This window comes from Taudactylus pleione, unplaced genomic scaffold, assembly GCF_031769625.1.
Source record: "Taudactylus pleione unplaced genomic scaffold, aTauple2 ptg000007l, whole genome shotgun sequence".
NCBI lineage: Eukaryota > Metazoa > Chordata > Amphibia > Anura > Myobatrachidae > Taudactylus > Taudactylus pleione.
Window position 1 is genome coordinate 29,069,601 of NW_028284410.1, and position 12,460 is coordinate 29,082,060.

Consider the following 12,460-nt stretch of genomic DNA (forward strand, 5'->3'; position numbering starts at 1 on the left):
TACTGCGCACACAATTCACAAACACAGAAAATATTTTTTTTTTTGGTTTGGACTGGAGTGTACTTTCGGGGGTTACAGCACCCTTAACGGTCAAGCCAGCCGGCCCTTTACTTATGACACAGGCGCATGCTTGGCACTACTTTGTTGATGCACGTGCGGCTACTGCGCACACAATTCACAAACACAGAAAATATTTTTTTTTTGGTTTGGACTGGAGTGTACTTTCGGGGGTTACAGCACCCTTTAACGGTCAAGCCAGCCGGCCCTTTACTTATGACACAGACGCACGCTTGGCACTACTTTGTTGATGCACGTGCGGCTACTGCACACACAATTCACAAACACAGAAAATATATTATTTTTTTAGCACTTGGGGGGAGCACCCCTGATGGACAGAGCACCCCCTGGACAACACTACAGCACCTCTTTAGGACTGGGACACTGCACAGGACTTTGGAGTGGACACAGCCCCTATGGAGAACTGACTGCACAACACAGTCCAGCCAGCCCCTATGGACTTTGAAGTAGTGGACACAGCCCCTATTAACAACAGCAGCACAGCACAACACAGCCAGCCCCTATGGACTTTGAAGTAGTGGACAACAGCAGCACTACACTACACTACACTACACAGCCCTAACTCCCACCCTCCCTCTTCACTGTCCACAGCCGAGTGAGAAAATGGCGCCGACGTGGGTACCTTATATAGGATCCAAAACCCGCGAGACTCGGAAGGCGGGATGATGACGTTTTGCCTCGATTTCAGATCCGAGTCAGGCGGGAAAAGTCGAGCCTGACTCGGATACGACTCGGATCGGGGGCGTTCGGATTTCAGAAATCCGAACCCGCTCATCCTTAATATCTGTAGATTTTATTTTGTGTGTGTATGTGTGTACACAGATACAGTATACTCTATCTCCCAAGCCTCCTTCTGCCTCACTCTCTGTAGCCATGCACACAGTGCTGCACCATCCCCTTCTGCCTCAGCCAGGCAGCATATGAATCTCCTTACCCTTCTGTTCCAGGCTGCTGCTCCATAGTTTCTGTGGCTCCTCTCTCTTCTCTTCAGTTCCGCTGTCCACCGTGAAAGTGGTGCCTGTCAGTCCCCCTCTACCTCTGTATAATAAAGATTTTTATCCGGCGTGCGTGACGTCACCCAATAATAAACTTTATTATACAGAGGTAGAGGGGGGCTGACAGGCACCTCTTTCATGGTGGACAGCGGGCCCCAGTAGCAGTAGCGGCGGGGCCCCACTAATTTGCACAGGCAGTAACGGCAGCGGTGGGCTGGAGTTGGTCGAGGGCCTCTTCACTTGCGCTGGAAGTTTGGACTTTGAATTAGTGGACATAGCCCCTATTAACAACAGCAGCACAGCACAACACAGCCAGCCCCTATGGACTTTGAAGTAGTGGACAACAGCAGCACTACACTACACTACACTACACAGCCCTAACTCCCACCCTCCCTCTTCACTGTCCACAGCCGAGTGAGAAAATGGCGCCGACGTGGGTACCTTATATAGGATCCAAAACCCGCGAGACTCGGAAGGCGGGATGATGACGTTTTGCCTCGATTTCAGATCCGAGTCAGGCGGGAAAAGTCGAGCCTGACTCGGATCGGACTCGGATCGGGGGGGCTCGGGGGGGTTCGGATTTCAGAAATCCGAACCCGCTCACCCCTAATATATATATATATATATATATATATGTATATTTATATATATATATATATATAACATGCCTTCATAGATAACATCCCCATATACAGCGCACATAGCTTTTGCTTTTACAGTCTCCATCAAATGCTTTTTTAAAAGTGGTCCAGTATATAGTGTAAGAATACCTTTCCCACTGGGGATTAGTGAAGGTTTAACTTCCTAAAAGTCAGGACTGTTAACTTTTCCCTTCCATAGCAGCATTCTGAATGCATAGATAAGTGGACTTGTGGAAAGGCCGCACAGGTTAGACATTGTTCCATCATCTTACCACATTATGCTTCTGTGCCTCTGTAGTTCTGCTTAGTGTAGATGAACAGGTGTGTTGGGGCTCATATCCTTGGCAGCACAAGGACTTTTCACTATTGGTAGAATACATTTATTTCTATTATATAACATAAGACCCGATCTGTCTGAGGACATCAATGGGCCCAGATCAAGTTCTCATTAGTGGGCTCCAAGAACCTTTGCAAAACACAAAAGATACCATGAAAAGAAGAATGTCTGAAGACAAAAATAACATATTCTTTATGTATCCTCTGGCAGAAATGTGACAGTTTATTACAGAGCTCTGTTAGAACTGAAATGTTTTAGATCTTAATCTTGGGCAACCATTAGAGTTACAGCATTACGCTGCATGTTCTTTATATTTGACCAAGACATCTTATGACCACCCAGGTCTAGCAACTTGAAAGAAGAGACCCTGCTCTGTAAAACTGGGGAGACTGGTCTTTCTAGCACGTAATGGGGCAGAAGATCACATAATGGGTGTTTACATAATTTTTGCTTAAAATCATAAGCATGAATCTACAAGTTAAACTTTGCCTGAGAAGATCCCACCATCCAGGCATGGGTTATACACTGTACACGTCCTTTGGTATAAGAAGAGTCACTAGAACAGTGACCACTCTTGCCAATGAGGGACACAGCTGATGCAAGCTGGCCCACCTGTTGTAATTATATATTTAAAGAGACAGACCTGCAAACCTGTGACTTATTTTAATGCTAATCATTGCAATAAATAAACCAGAATAATCATACTTGGATAATAAATCCTAAAATTAGTATAAGATTGATGTGACTATGACTAACTTATTCTGTCTCTTGCTCTCACAGACAGGAGATTATTAGAAAATAGTCCTGACACCATAGGACACTTCCCATCCAACAGCAGCTCTGTGGCAGCTGCTATTCTTGTGCCTTTTATAGCTCTCATCATTGCTGGTTTCGTCCTATATCTCTACAAACACAGGTATGATCCTTACAGTCTGTAATCAGCACAACCGCTGCAGAAATAGGGGCAAAGTATAGTGTTTGTAACAACTCTGCTTTAACATAAAATTACTACTAAAGCCTTATAAAATACATCTCCTATTTTTTAACAGATTTATTTTTTCTTTTATATTTATGTTTTTATTTTAAAAAACATTGTATTTAAAACAACAGATATGAATAGAAGATTAAATAATTACATATTTCCATGATTTTTCCATGAACTATATAAAATAGATCCCTATGGTATATTTTGCCAATACAATTCCCTGTATAGATTATATCTATGGTTAGATGCACTGTCTATCAGTGTGTATCTAACGGATCCTGAATATGCTGGAATGAAAGAGCTGTCTTTCTTCACAAAAACTGCATACAGTCCCATTGGTAGTGCTAGACAGCACAAAACACATATGGCACTCCAGGCTATATTCAAAATGATTATATTTAAAGATGCATAGTAGCTACATTCCCGAGTACAGGGCTCTGTGCAGCCCAGAAATGTTGTTACATCTTTAAATATAATCGTTTTGAATATAGCCTTATAGCCTGGAGTGCCATGTGTGGGTTGTGCTGTATAGTACTACCAATGGGACTGTGTGTATATATATATATATATATATATATATATATAGTATATATATATAGAGAGAAGGAAATCTTATTTACATGGATGTTATCCTTTTTATCCACATGGCAAAGTGATGTAAATATGAAATAACTGTATCCTTTATGGGCAATAAGTGTGCCTTCCTCATGTTACATGTTAGCTCATCTTTGTATAAAGAACACACAACATTTACTAGTTTTGTGTCTGTTTCTTCCATTTTTTGACAAATGCATGATGATTTTCGGCCTCGATCACTAATTTTATCATTTTCCCAGAAGAAGACCCAAGGTTCCATTTAATGGTTTCGCGGGACATGAGAACACAAATGGCCGGGCCACATTTGAGAATCCCATGTATGAACGGAATGTGCAGCCCACAGAAATTGTGGCAAATGAAACGGAATTTACAGTTAGCACAGTGTGCACTGCTGTATAGCACCCGCCCTTCACCAGGTAAGGTGGCAGTGGGCAGTATGTAGTGTAGCATAGTTAGTGTGATGTAAGGAAGGGATTACTAATAACTACAGTAGGTGATCTGAGCTAATGTGAAAGTAGGCAGTTTGTAGCATACAGTAGGACCTGATTCAGGTTTGGGAATAAGTAAGATAGAGCAAGTAACTGTGTACCTGGACAGTACAGTATGTAGCATAGATAAAATGATTGTAAGGGGGGTTACTAATACAGATGTGTCCTCATACACCTAGGGGTAAATTTACTAAAGTGAGAGTTTTTAGAAGTGAGTTTTAAAAGTGATGTTGCCCATAACAACCAAACAGATTCTAGCTATTATCTTCTAGAGGGTGCTAGTTACATGTTAGGTAGAATCTGATTGGTTGCTGTGGGCAACATCCCTTTTAAAACTCACTTCTAAAAACTGTCACTTTAGTAAATTTACCCCTTAGCCTCAATATGCCATGTGGCGTGAGACTCCTGTCGAGAGTGAGCTGCACTAGGCAGTGTAGCGACTTTTTAAAATTTGCGTAATATTCTCACATCAGACGCAGTAAAATACTACTCTGGGTCTAATTCAGAGATTTACGCTAATGCAATTGCAACTGCATTCTCTAATGGATTGCAGTTGCTAAAATATGATAATGCCTTCCAAAGCATAGCCGAGCATAGGGACGCCCACTACTGCCTTCTCATATCCGTCAGACAATGTGCAACAGCGTAAACATCTGTACCATTGATGCAGATTGGGCAGTCATGCAGAATACGCGGCAAGTCTGACCAGCCACAAAAACACTGCAACTCTCATGACATGCAGTGAGCTCTCATGCTGTGAAGGAAATTGCAATAGCTAAATTATACACATCCATGAAACGGCGTTTAAACAGTCAGACACACCTGTGTTTGCCTTGCCACCGTCCGTTACCACCCCAAACTATGACTACCTGTCACTCACTTTGTGAAATAATCCTTTGTGCGGGCGTAATCGCAAAACAGTCGTTGCATTTGCGCAGTGCGGTTTACACGCATGTGCAATGGCAAACAATTGCTCAAGCTGTGTAAAAATTGGCATTGCGTACATTTCTGAATCAGGCCCTCAATCTGTACCAGTTGCACTGGGATTAGACTTTTTCCGCACAATAATTACTTTTAAACATGTACAAATTCGAGGATGAAGCACAAGGGAACTTGGTGTGCAAAAAGCCGCGGCTGCTGCATCGTAGCACTTCATATACAGATTCAGACTCAGTCGTCCACAGATATACAAGAGTTGCATAGTACAATGTAAGACAGGGGTTAATAATAGCTACTGTAGATGGTGGGGGTAATGTGGCAGTATTCAGTGTGTACAGCGGCAGTTTAAAAGAGGATGGGGCCCGTGTGCAGTATCCACCGGGCCACCCTCCACTCTCTCCGATGAGTAGATTCTGACACTGTACCAAAGTCTAATGTACATAACTAAAGGAAAATGGTGCTGGCGCCATTTTACTGGTGATTTGTCAACTACACTATGTGTAGATTTCCTAGAAGATGGTGCCGACGCCATTTTCCCAGTGATTTTTGCAACTTCAGCAGAGATAAGTATAGTCTATGGATGCAGGGTGTGCAATGTGGGCCACCATGGACCAAGAGGAACGCACACCCTACAGCCATTAGTGTGTAGCATAGTCAGTTTAACGTAAGGAAGATGTTAAGAACCACTTAATTGATGATGATTATTATTTTATTAAAAAAAAAAAACAACGTAAAACATGTATTTAAATAGATCCTCCAAATGTTACTACGTCTCCATTTCAACATTGGCCCTAAACCTCCAGTTGCAATGGATTCCCAAGTGACAACAGATCCCCCAGTGGCATTGCCCCCACTCCCCTAGTATGCCCACAGGTCCCTATTGAAGCGTTACGTATGTGTCCTCATACACCTCGCATCTATAAGCCATATGGCACAAGACGCCCGGGCGGAACTGAGACGCTGCAAGAGTTGCGTACCATATATTTATTTCAAATTTGCATATTATATGCATTAAAGGATGAGTGAAAAGCCACATACACTGTACTAGAGACACTGAGCTGCAACTTTAACCACACAGAATTTGGTTTCACACACATACAAAGTCACAGTATAAGCCTGGCGTGAGGAAAGCTGTGGCTATTCGCACAGATGCAAACTCAGGGCCTGATTCAGAGATGGACGCAAATCCCTTATCGACTGATCCCGTACACAACGGACTTGCTAATATATGCTAATAACACCCACCTCTGGTGGCTCACATCCATTACTTACGTACAAAGAGAAAACATCGGTCTCACATCAAACTGCTGAGTAAGCCTATGTTGTCTTGGAATGAGCGTCTCACCAAAAACGCCGGGCCTCATCAGCTGCATATGAGATCACAGAGGCTCACTAGAACAAGCCCAGAAAACAGTCCCGACACATCTGCATTTTTCTATCCGCCCCGTTACCTCCCTCAAGCACTGCGCAAGTAATCGTAGAGCGGCTTTGGTGCAGGCACAGGGGCAAAAAAATCTCTCCACTGCGTCCGACATCGACATTGCATCCATCTCTGAAGCAGTCCCTCAGTTGCACACAGATGTACAAATGTCGCAAATCACAATGGTCTGCCTACACTAGCAAAACAGTTGTGTCGCTTCTAGTAGTTTCTTTGTACTTATACAGTAGGCATATTTTGAGAGCCTGGAGCGCTGAGAGGGGCTATTTGGTGCCATTTGAGCAGCAGTATATGACGAAACATCTGTAGTTACTATGATCTAAGGAAGGTGCTATTAATACTGTATTTAGTTGGTGGGAGGTAATGTGGCAGTAGGCAGTACAGTATGTAGCATAGTTTGTATGATACTACAGTAGGTGGTGGGAGGTAATGTGGCAGTAGGCAGTACAGTATGTAGCATACGTAGTATGATACTACAGTAGGTGGTGGGAGGTAATGTGGCAGTAGGCAGTACAGTATGTAGCATAGTTTGTATGATACTACAGTAGGTGGTGGGAGGTAATGTGGCAGTAAGCAGTACAGTATGTAGCATGGTTTGTATGATACTACAGTAGGTGGTAGAAGGTAATGTGGTAGGTAGTATGTACTTCAGCATAAGTAGAGAAGTTGCCAATTGCAGCCACAACTGTAATATTATAGAAGGTGCTAGAATATGATTGATTTGATACATCTCTCCACCCATATGATGCCAGGAGGTACAAGGATATTGGAATAAAATGTAGTATAGTCATACTTGCCTACTTTCCCTGAATGATCAGGAGGTTCGTGAAAATCGGGTGCTGTTCCTGGCCGCCTGGAAGAGTGGACAAGTCTTTTGAGTCGACCACCATCTGCCCGCAAGCCACCCACTTACCCGTCGTTTGCACTGAATCACATCATCGTGGCCCCTCCCCCTGCTTCACAATGCCGGTAATCACAGCATTGTGTAGCATGGGCGAGGCCTTAATGACGCGTTCACGCCCGCTTCTAAAGCATCAATGTTTCACTACTAGTCCTTGAGATGAAAAATTCAGCTTACTCATGTGACATCTGTGCAGCAAATCTGATATCAGCCCCACATAAAGTATAAAACAACAGGAGACTGCGATGCTGATAGCTAGGGGGCATTTCAGTTGTTTCTCCTTCATCCACTAGGGGACACTGGAGCTTCATGACAGTGGGTATAGACGGTGGGTTGAGTTGAGCCTGGCACTTTAAAAATCTACAAATGTGACTGGCTCCTCCCCCTCTATGCCCCATCAACCCCAGTTTTTAGAATGTGCCCGAGTAGAGCCGGTGCACAGGGGCTGTCTCCAGCCCTTATATTAATTTTATATAGAAAGAATCAAAGTCACAAGAGGACAGGCAGACTGTTAGCTGTGACAGTCTGCCTGCATCGTGGGAGCCGCCAGAGAGGGGACCACACGGCTACTGCAGCCTGTGTCCGGTCACCCTATGGAGGGGAGGCTGCTTTAGGCAGTTAGGAGTCATCAGACTCAGCGGGGCCCGCCACAGCTACCACTGGCTTGTGTCCGGGTCCCCGCTCTCCCCTCACTGCCCAGCGCTCTGGCCACAGCAGCCCGGTGAGTAGCACACCTCTCCTGACTAGCAGGAGAGGTGAAAATAACTGCTGGGTCTGAAAACAGCGCGCGGCTGTCAGCCCCCGCTGTCAGTTGCCACGCTGGGGTTGTCATAGAACACCGGCGCTGGCTGTTAGGTAGGCGCGCTCACAGCGGTCCTGCCTCTGCGTGCCGGTGCTTGTGTAAAAGGCACCGGCACGGTTATCACTGGCGGCGGTCGTGCCGCTGGCCCCCGCTGTCAGTGCGGGGACAGAACGTCCCACTGTATAAGTGTATGCCGCGCGCATACAAAGCGGCGGCCATTAGGAGGAGGAGCTTATGGGTCCCTCCTCCTCTTCCTCCTTCACTGCCTGGGCTAGTTTGGCGCGCTCTGAACGGGAGTGGCGCCTCAGACTGCAGGCACTGAGCGGAGGGGGAGAGGAGCAGATCAAAGACTGAGAGCATCTACAGGGGGTCTGTAAATACAGAGGGTGGTTTTAACTACTTTCTGGTCCTATTGATTGCTCCTCCCTTATATGCCTGTCTGCCCCTGTTACTGAGTTGCATTTTCTTGAAATTCTGCTCCTCTTATACTGCTCTGCATGCAATTTGAGTAGCATTATTATTGAAATTCTGCTCCTCCCTTATTGCTCTGTCTGCTCCCATACTTGAGTAGCATTATTATTGTAATTCTGCTTCTCCCTATACTTCTTCTGCATTCCTGAATTGTATGTGGTGCTTGTCTGTGAGTACATGATGACATCCAGGACAGAAAAAACTGCATCACAAAAGCTGTTTGCCTGCACTAAGTGCAGGAAGAAGTTTACCCATGCTCGCTCCGAAGGGTCTTCCCTGTGCGAGACATGTGAAGCAGACAGTGCTAACACGCAGTCTGTCACTCCCTCCTTCATAAATAGTTTGGCCGGGGTCATGGCGGACCTTTCTTCTGAATTAGCCGCTTCCCGTAGGGAACGGGAGTCTGCCAGAGATCTACCTGGCACATCTCACCCTTCTTTTCTAGCAGAACCAGCGTGGGCTCAGAATTTAGTCCGCTCGGTGAATAGCCTTGCTCAAGCGATGGGTTCTGCGTCTAAAGCTCCTGAAGCTACGGTAAGTCGCTCATCTAAAAAGAGGGCTCTTCCGGCGGTTCTCCAGTCGGATGAGGATTCGGCAGCGGATCACTCGTCTCAGGAGGAAGGGGAGATGCTGGACGAATCAGACGTAGAGACTTACTCACAAGAACCTGAGGCATTGCAAGGTATTGACGCACTCATTCTAGCGGTAAGGGAAGTTCTTAAGATTTCTGGCCAGGAAGCTCCAGAATCGTTAGAAGACTCCTTATTTGCCAGGTCACAGAAGATGGCCGTCACATTCCCTGTTTCTCTCCAGTTGGATGAACAGATGACGGCAGCCTGGCAGAATCCGGACCGTAAATTCCAGATTCCTAAGCGTTTCTTCTCTCTTTACCCATTTCCTGCGGAAAATAGGAAGAGGTGGGAGACCCCGCCACCTGTGGATTCTTCGGTTTCTCGGTTGTCAAAGAAGACCACGTTACCTGTTCCAGGAGCTACTACATTGAAGGAAACCTCAGAGCGGAGATTAGAAACCACTTTGAAATCCATTTATACGGCCGCAGGTGCACTTCTCCGTAGGATCTTGGTAGGTGCACTTCTTGGTAGGATCTTGGGTCAACAAGGCTGTGGAAAAGTGGGCGGAACAATTGACTGAGGGTCTTAGATCCAGCACTCCGCGGGCAGATCTGATTACCTTGGCAGAACATATTCAGGAGTCTGCTGTATACTTAGGAGACGCCTCCAGAGATATCGGCCAGGTAGGCGCTAGGATTTCTGCTTCGGCGGTCTCTGCTCGCCGGGCACTTTGGCTTCGTGCCTGGCAAGCGGATGCGGAGTCAAAAAGAGCAGTGGAAGCTCTTCCTTTCACAGGCGATATTTTATTTGGTCCAGAGCTGGACAAATGGATTTCGCTGGCCACTGGAGGTAAGAGTACTTTTCTACCTTCATCAGCACCTCCTCCGCGTCGCTCGTTTAGGGGACCTTCCTTTCGTTCCTTTCGAGCATCGGCAAGATTTCAGGGACGATCGCGAGGTTCGTCTTCAGCGGGGCGAGCAGGCCGTACTAGAGGACGTCAAGCAAATATTGGCCGCCGTCCAGATCCCAAGCCAGCAGACAAGCCTGTGGCATGACGGGCTCCCATCCCATCTCGGAAATCCGAAGGTGGGGGCACGCCTCCAGCGTTTCTCGGAGGTTTGGAGACGGACTTCTCCAGACACTTGGGTTCGAAATCTGGTATCTCAGGGGTACAAGATCGAGTTCGCTTTCACTCCTCCTCGGCGTTATTTTACAACAGGTTTGCCCGTCGATCCCTTGAAGCAACTAATTTTGCGTCAAGCGATCGAGAAACTTTTGCTGGCCGAGGTCCTTGTGGCGGTTCCCACTGCACAAAGGCAACAAGGGTTTTACTCAAACCTTTTTGTGGTTCCGAAACCAGATGGGTCAGTCAGACCCATTCTGAATCTGAAATCATTGAACCAGTATCTTTCATTTCACAGGTTCAAGATGGAATCTCTCCATTCTGTCATTGCGGGACTAGAGGCAGAAGAGTTTCTGGTGTCGATAGATATCAAGGACGCCTATCTGCATGTCCCAATTTGGGTTCCTCACCAGGCTTTCCTCAGATTTGCCATCAGGGAAGCTCATTTCCAGTTTCAGGCCCTGCCATTCGGTCTCTCGTCAGCTCCCAGGGTATTCACCAAAGTGATGGCCGTCATGGTGTCTCACTTGCGCTCTCGGGGGGTGACGATAGTTCCATACCTAGACGATTTACTCATCAAGGCTACGACGGCAGAAGTCCTTTTACACCAAGTGTCCCTTACACATCAGATTCTCATTCAACATGGATGGATTGTGAACTTCCAGAAGTCTCCGTTGATGCCGTCCCAGAGACTTCAGTTCCTAGGAATGATTCTAGACACTGTTCTGCTTCGTATATTCTTGCCAAGGGACAAGGCCATAGCCATACAGGAGCTGGTTCGTCTAGTGCTCAGACCCAGGAAAGTATCTGTGCATCTTTGCATCCGTCTCCTGGGGAAAATGGTGGCTTCCTTCGAGGCCATCCAATTCGGCAGATTTCACTCCAGAATATTTCAACTGGATCTTCTGTCTCAGTGGTCCGGGTCCCACCTACAGATGCATCGGCTGGTGCGTCTGTCTCCCCGGACCCGCATATCCTTGCTCTGGTGGCTTCGGACGGAGCATCTGTTAGCGGGTCGCCGCTTCGGAATTTGGAATTGGACCTTGGTCACCACGGACGCCAGCCTCCGCGGATGGGGAGCGGTGGTTCTGGACAATCACTTCCAGGGGCTTTGGTCGCAGCAGGAGTCCCTCTTACCAATCAATGTTCTCGAACTGCGGGCAGTCTACAGAGCTTTGATACAGGCTGCTCCTCTGTTACGAGGACTTCCGGTTCGGATACAATCAGACAACGCCACGGCAGTGGCATACATAAATCGCCAAGGGGGAACCCGCAGTCGGATGGCAATGAGAGAAGCCAGTCGCATCCTTCTGTGGGCAGAAAGACACGTAGAGGTCATTTCCGCAGTGTTTATTCCGGGGGTCGACACCTGGGAAGCGGACTACCTCAGTCGTCAGGATCTTCATCCCGGGGAGTGGTCCCTTCATCCCGAGGTCTTTCATCAACTGGTTTGCAGATGGGGGAAGCCACAGATAGACCTGATGGCATCTCGGATAAATCATCAACTACCCCTTTACTGCTCCAGGACCATGGATCCGGCAGCGGTGGGAGCGGATGCTTTACTGATCCCTTGGCCGTACAGCCTTGTGTACCTGTTCCCACCGTTTCCGCTCCTCCCTCGGATTCTCAAGCGGATCAAACGAGAGTCGTCCACCGTCATCCTAGTGGCTCCGGATTGGCCTCGTCGGGTTTGGTACTCCGATCTTTTATTCCTTCTGGCAGACGAACCTTGGCCTCTTCCGCTACGATCGGACCTTCTACAACAGGGTCCATGTGTGTACCCGGATTTACGGCGGCTTCGTTTAACGGCGTGGCTATTGAGACCGCCATCCTAAGAAGCCATGGAGTTCCTAGGTCGGTCATTCCTACCATGCTTAGGGCTAGAAAACCGGTTAATCAGCGCATTATCATCGCATTTGGAGGGCTTATATCTCCTGGTGTGAAGGTCGTGGATCCTCCACTTCCTCTTTTCATTTACCACGTCTTCTTCTTTTTCTTCAAAAAGGCCTCGATGCGGGGTTACGCTTGGGATCGCTTAAAGTGCAGATTTCTGCTCTTTCTATTTTTTTCCAGCGTCGCCTAGCTCTGATTCC

The 12,460-nt window shown here is 46.9% G+C and overlaps 1 protein-coding gene across 1 annotated transcript in view; it reads left to right on the forward strand.

Annotated features, from left to right (window-relative positions):
* CSMD2 (CUB and Sushi multiple domains 2) overlaps positions 1–12,460 on the forward strand; it is a 1,115,355-nt gene that overhangs the window by 1,097,980 nt on the left and 4,915 nt on the right. Inside the window, exons 69-70 of the mRNA XM_088462676.1 lie at positions 2,832–2,967; positions 3,873–4,049. Coding sequence (XP_088318802.1) covers positions 2,832–2,967; positions 3,873–4,032 — 296 coding nt within the window. The 3' untranslated portion in view covers positions 4,033–4,049. The remainder of the gene's footprint in view (positions 1–2,831; positions 2,968–3,872; positions 4,050–12,460) is intronic.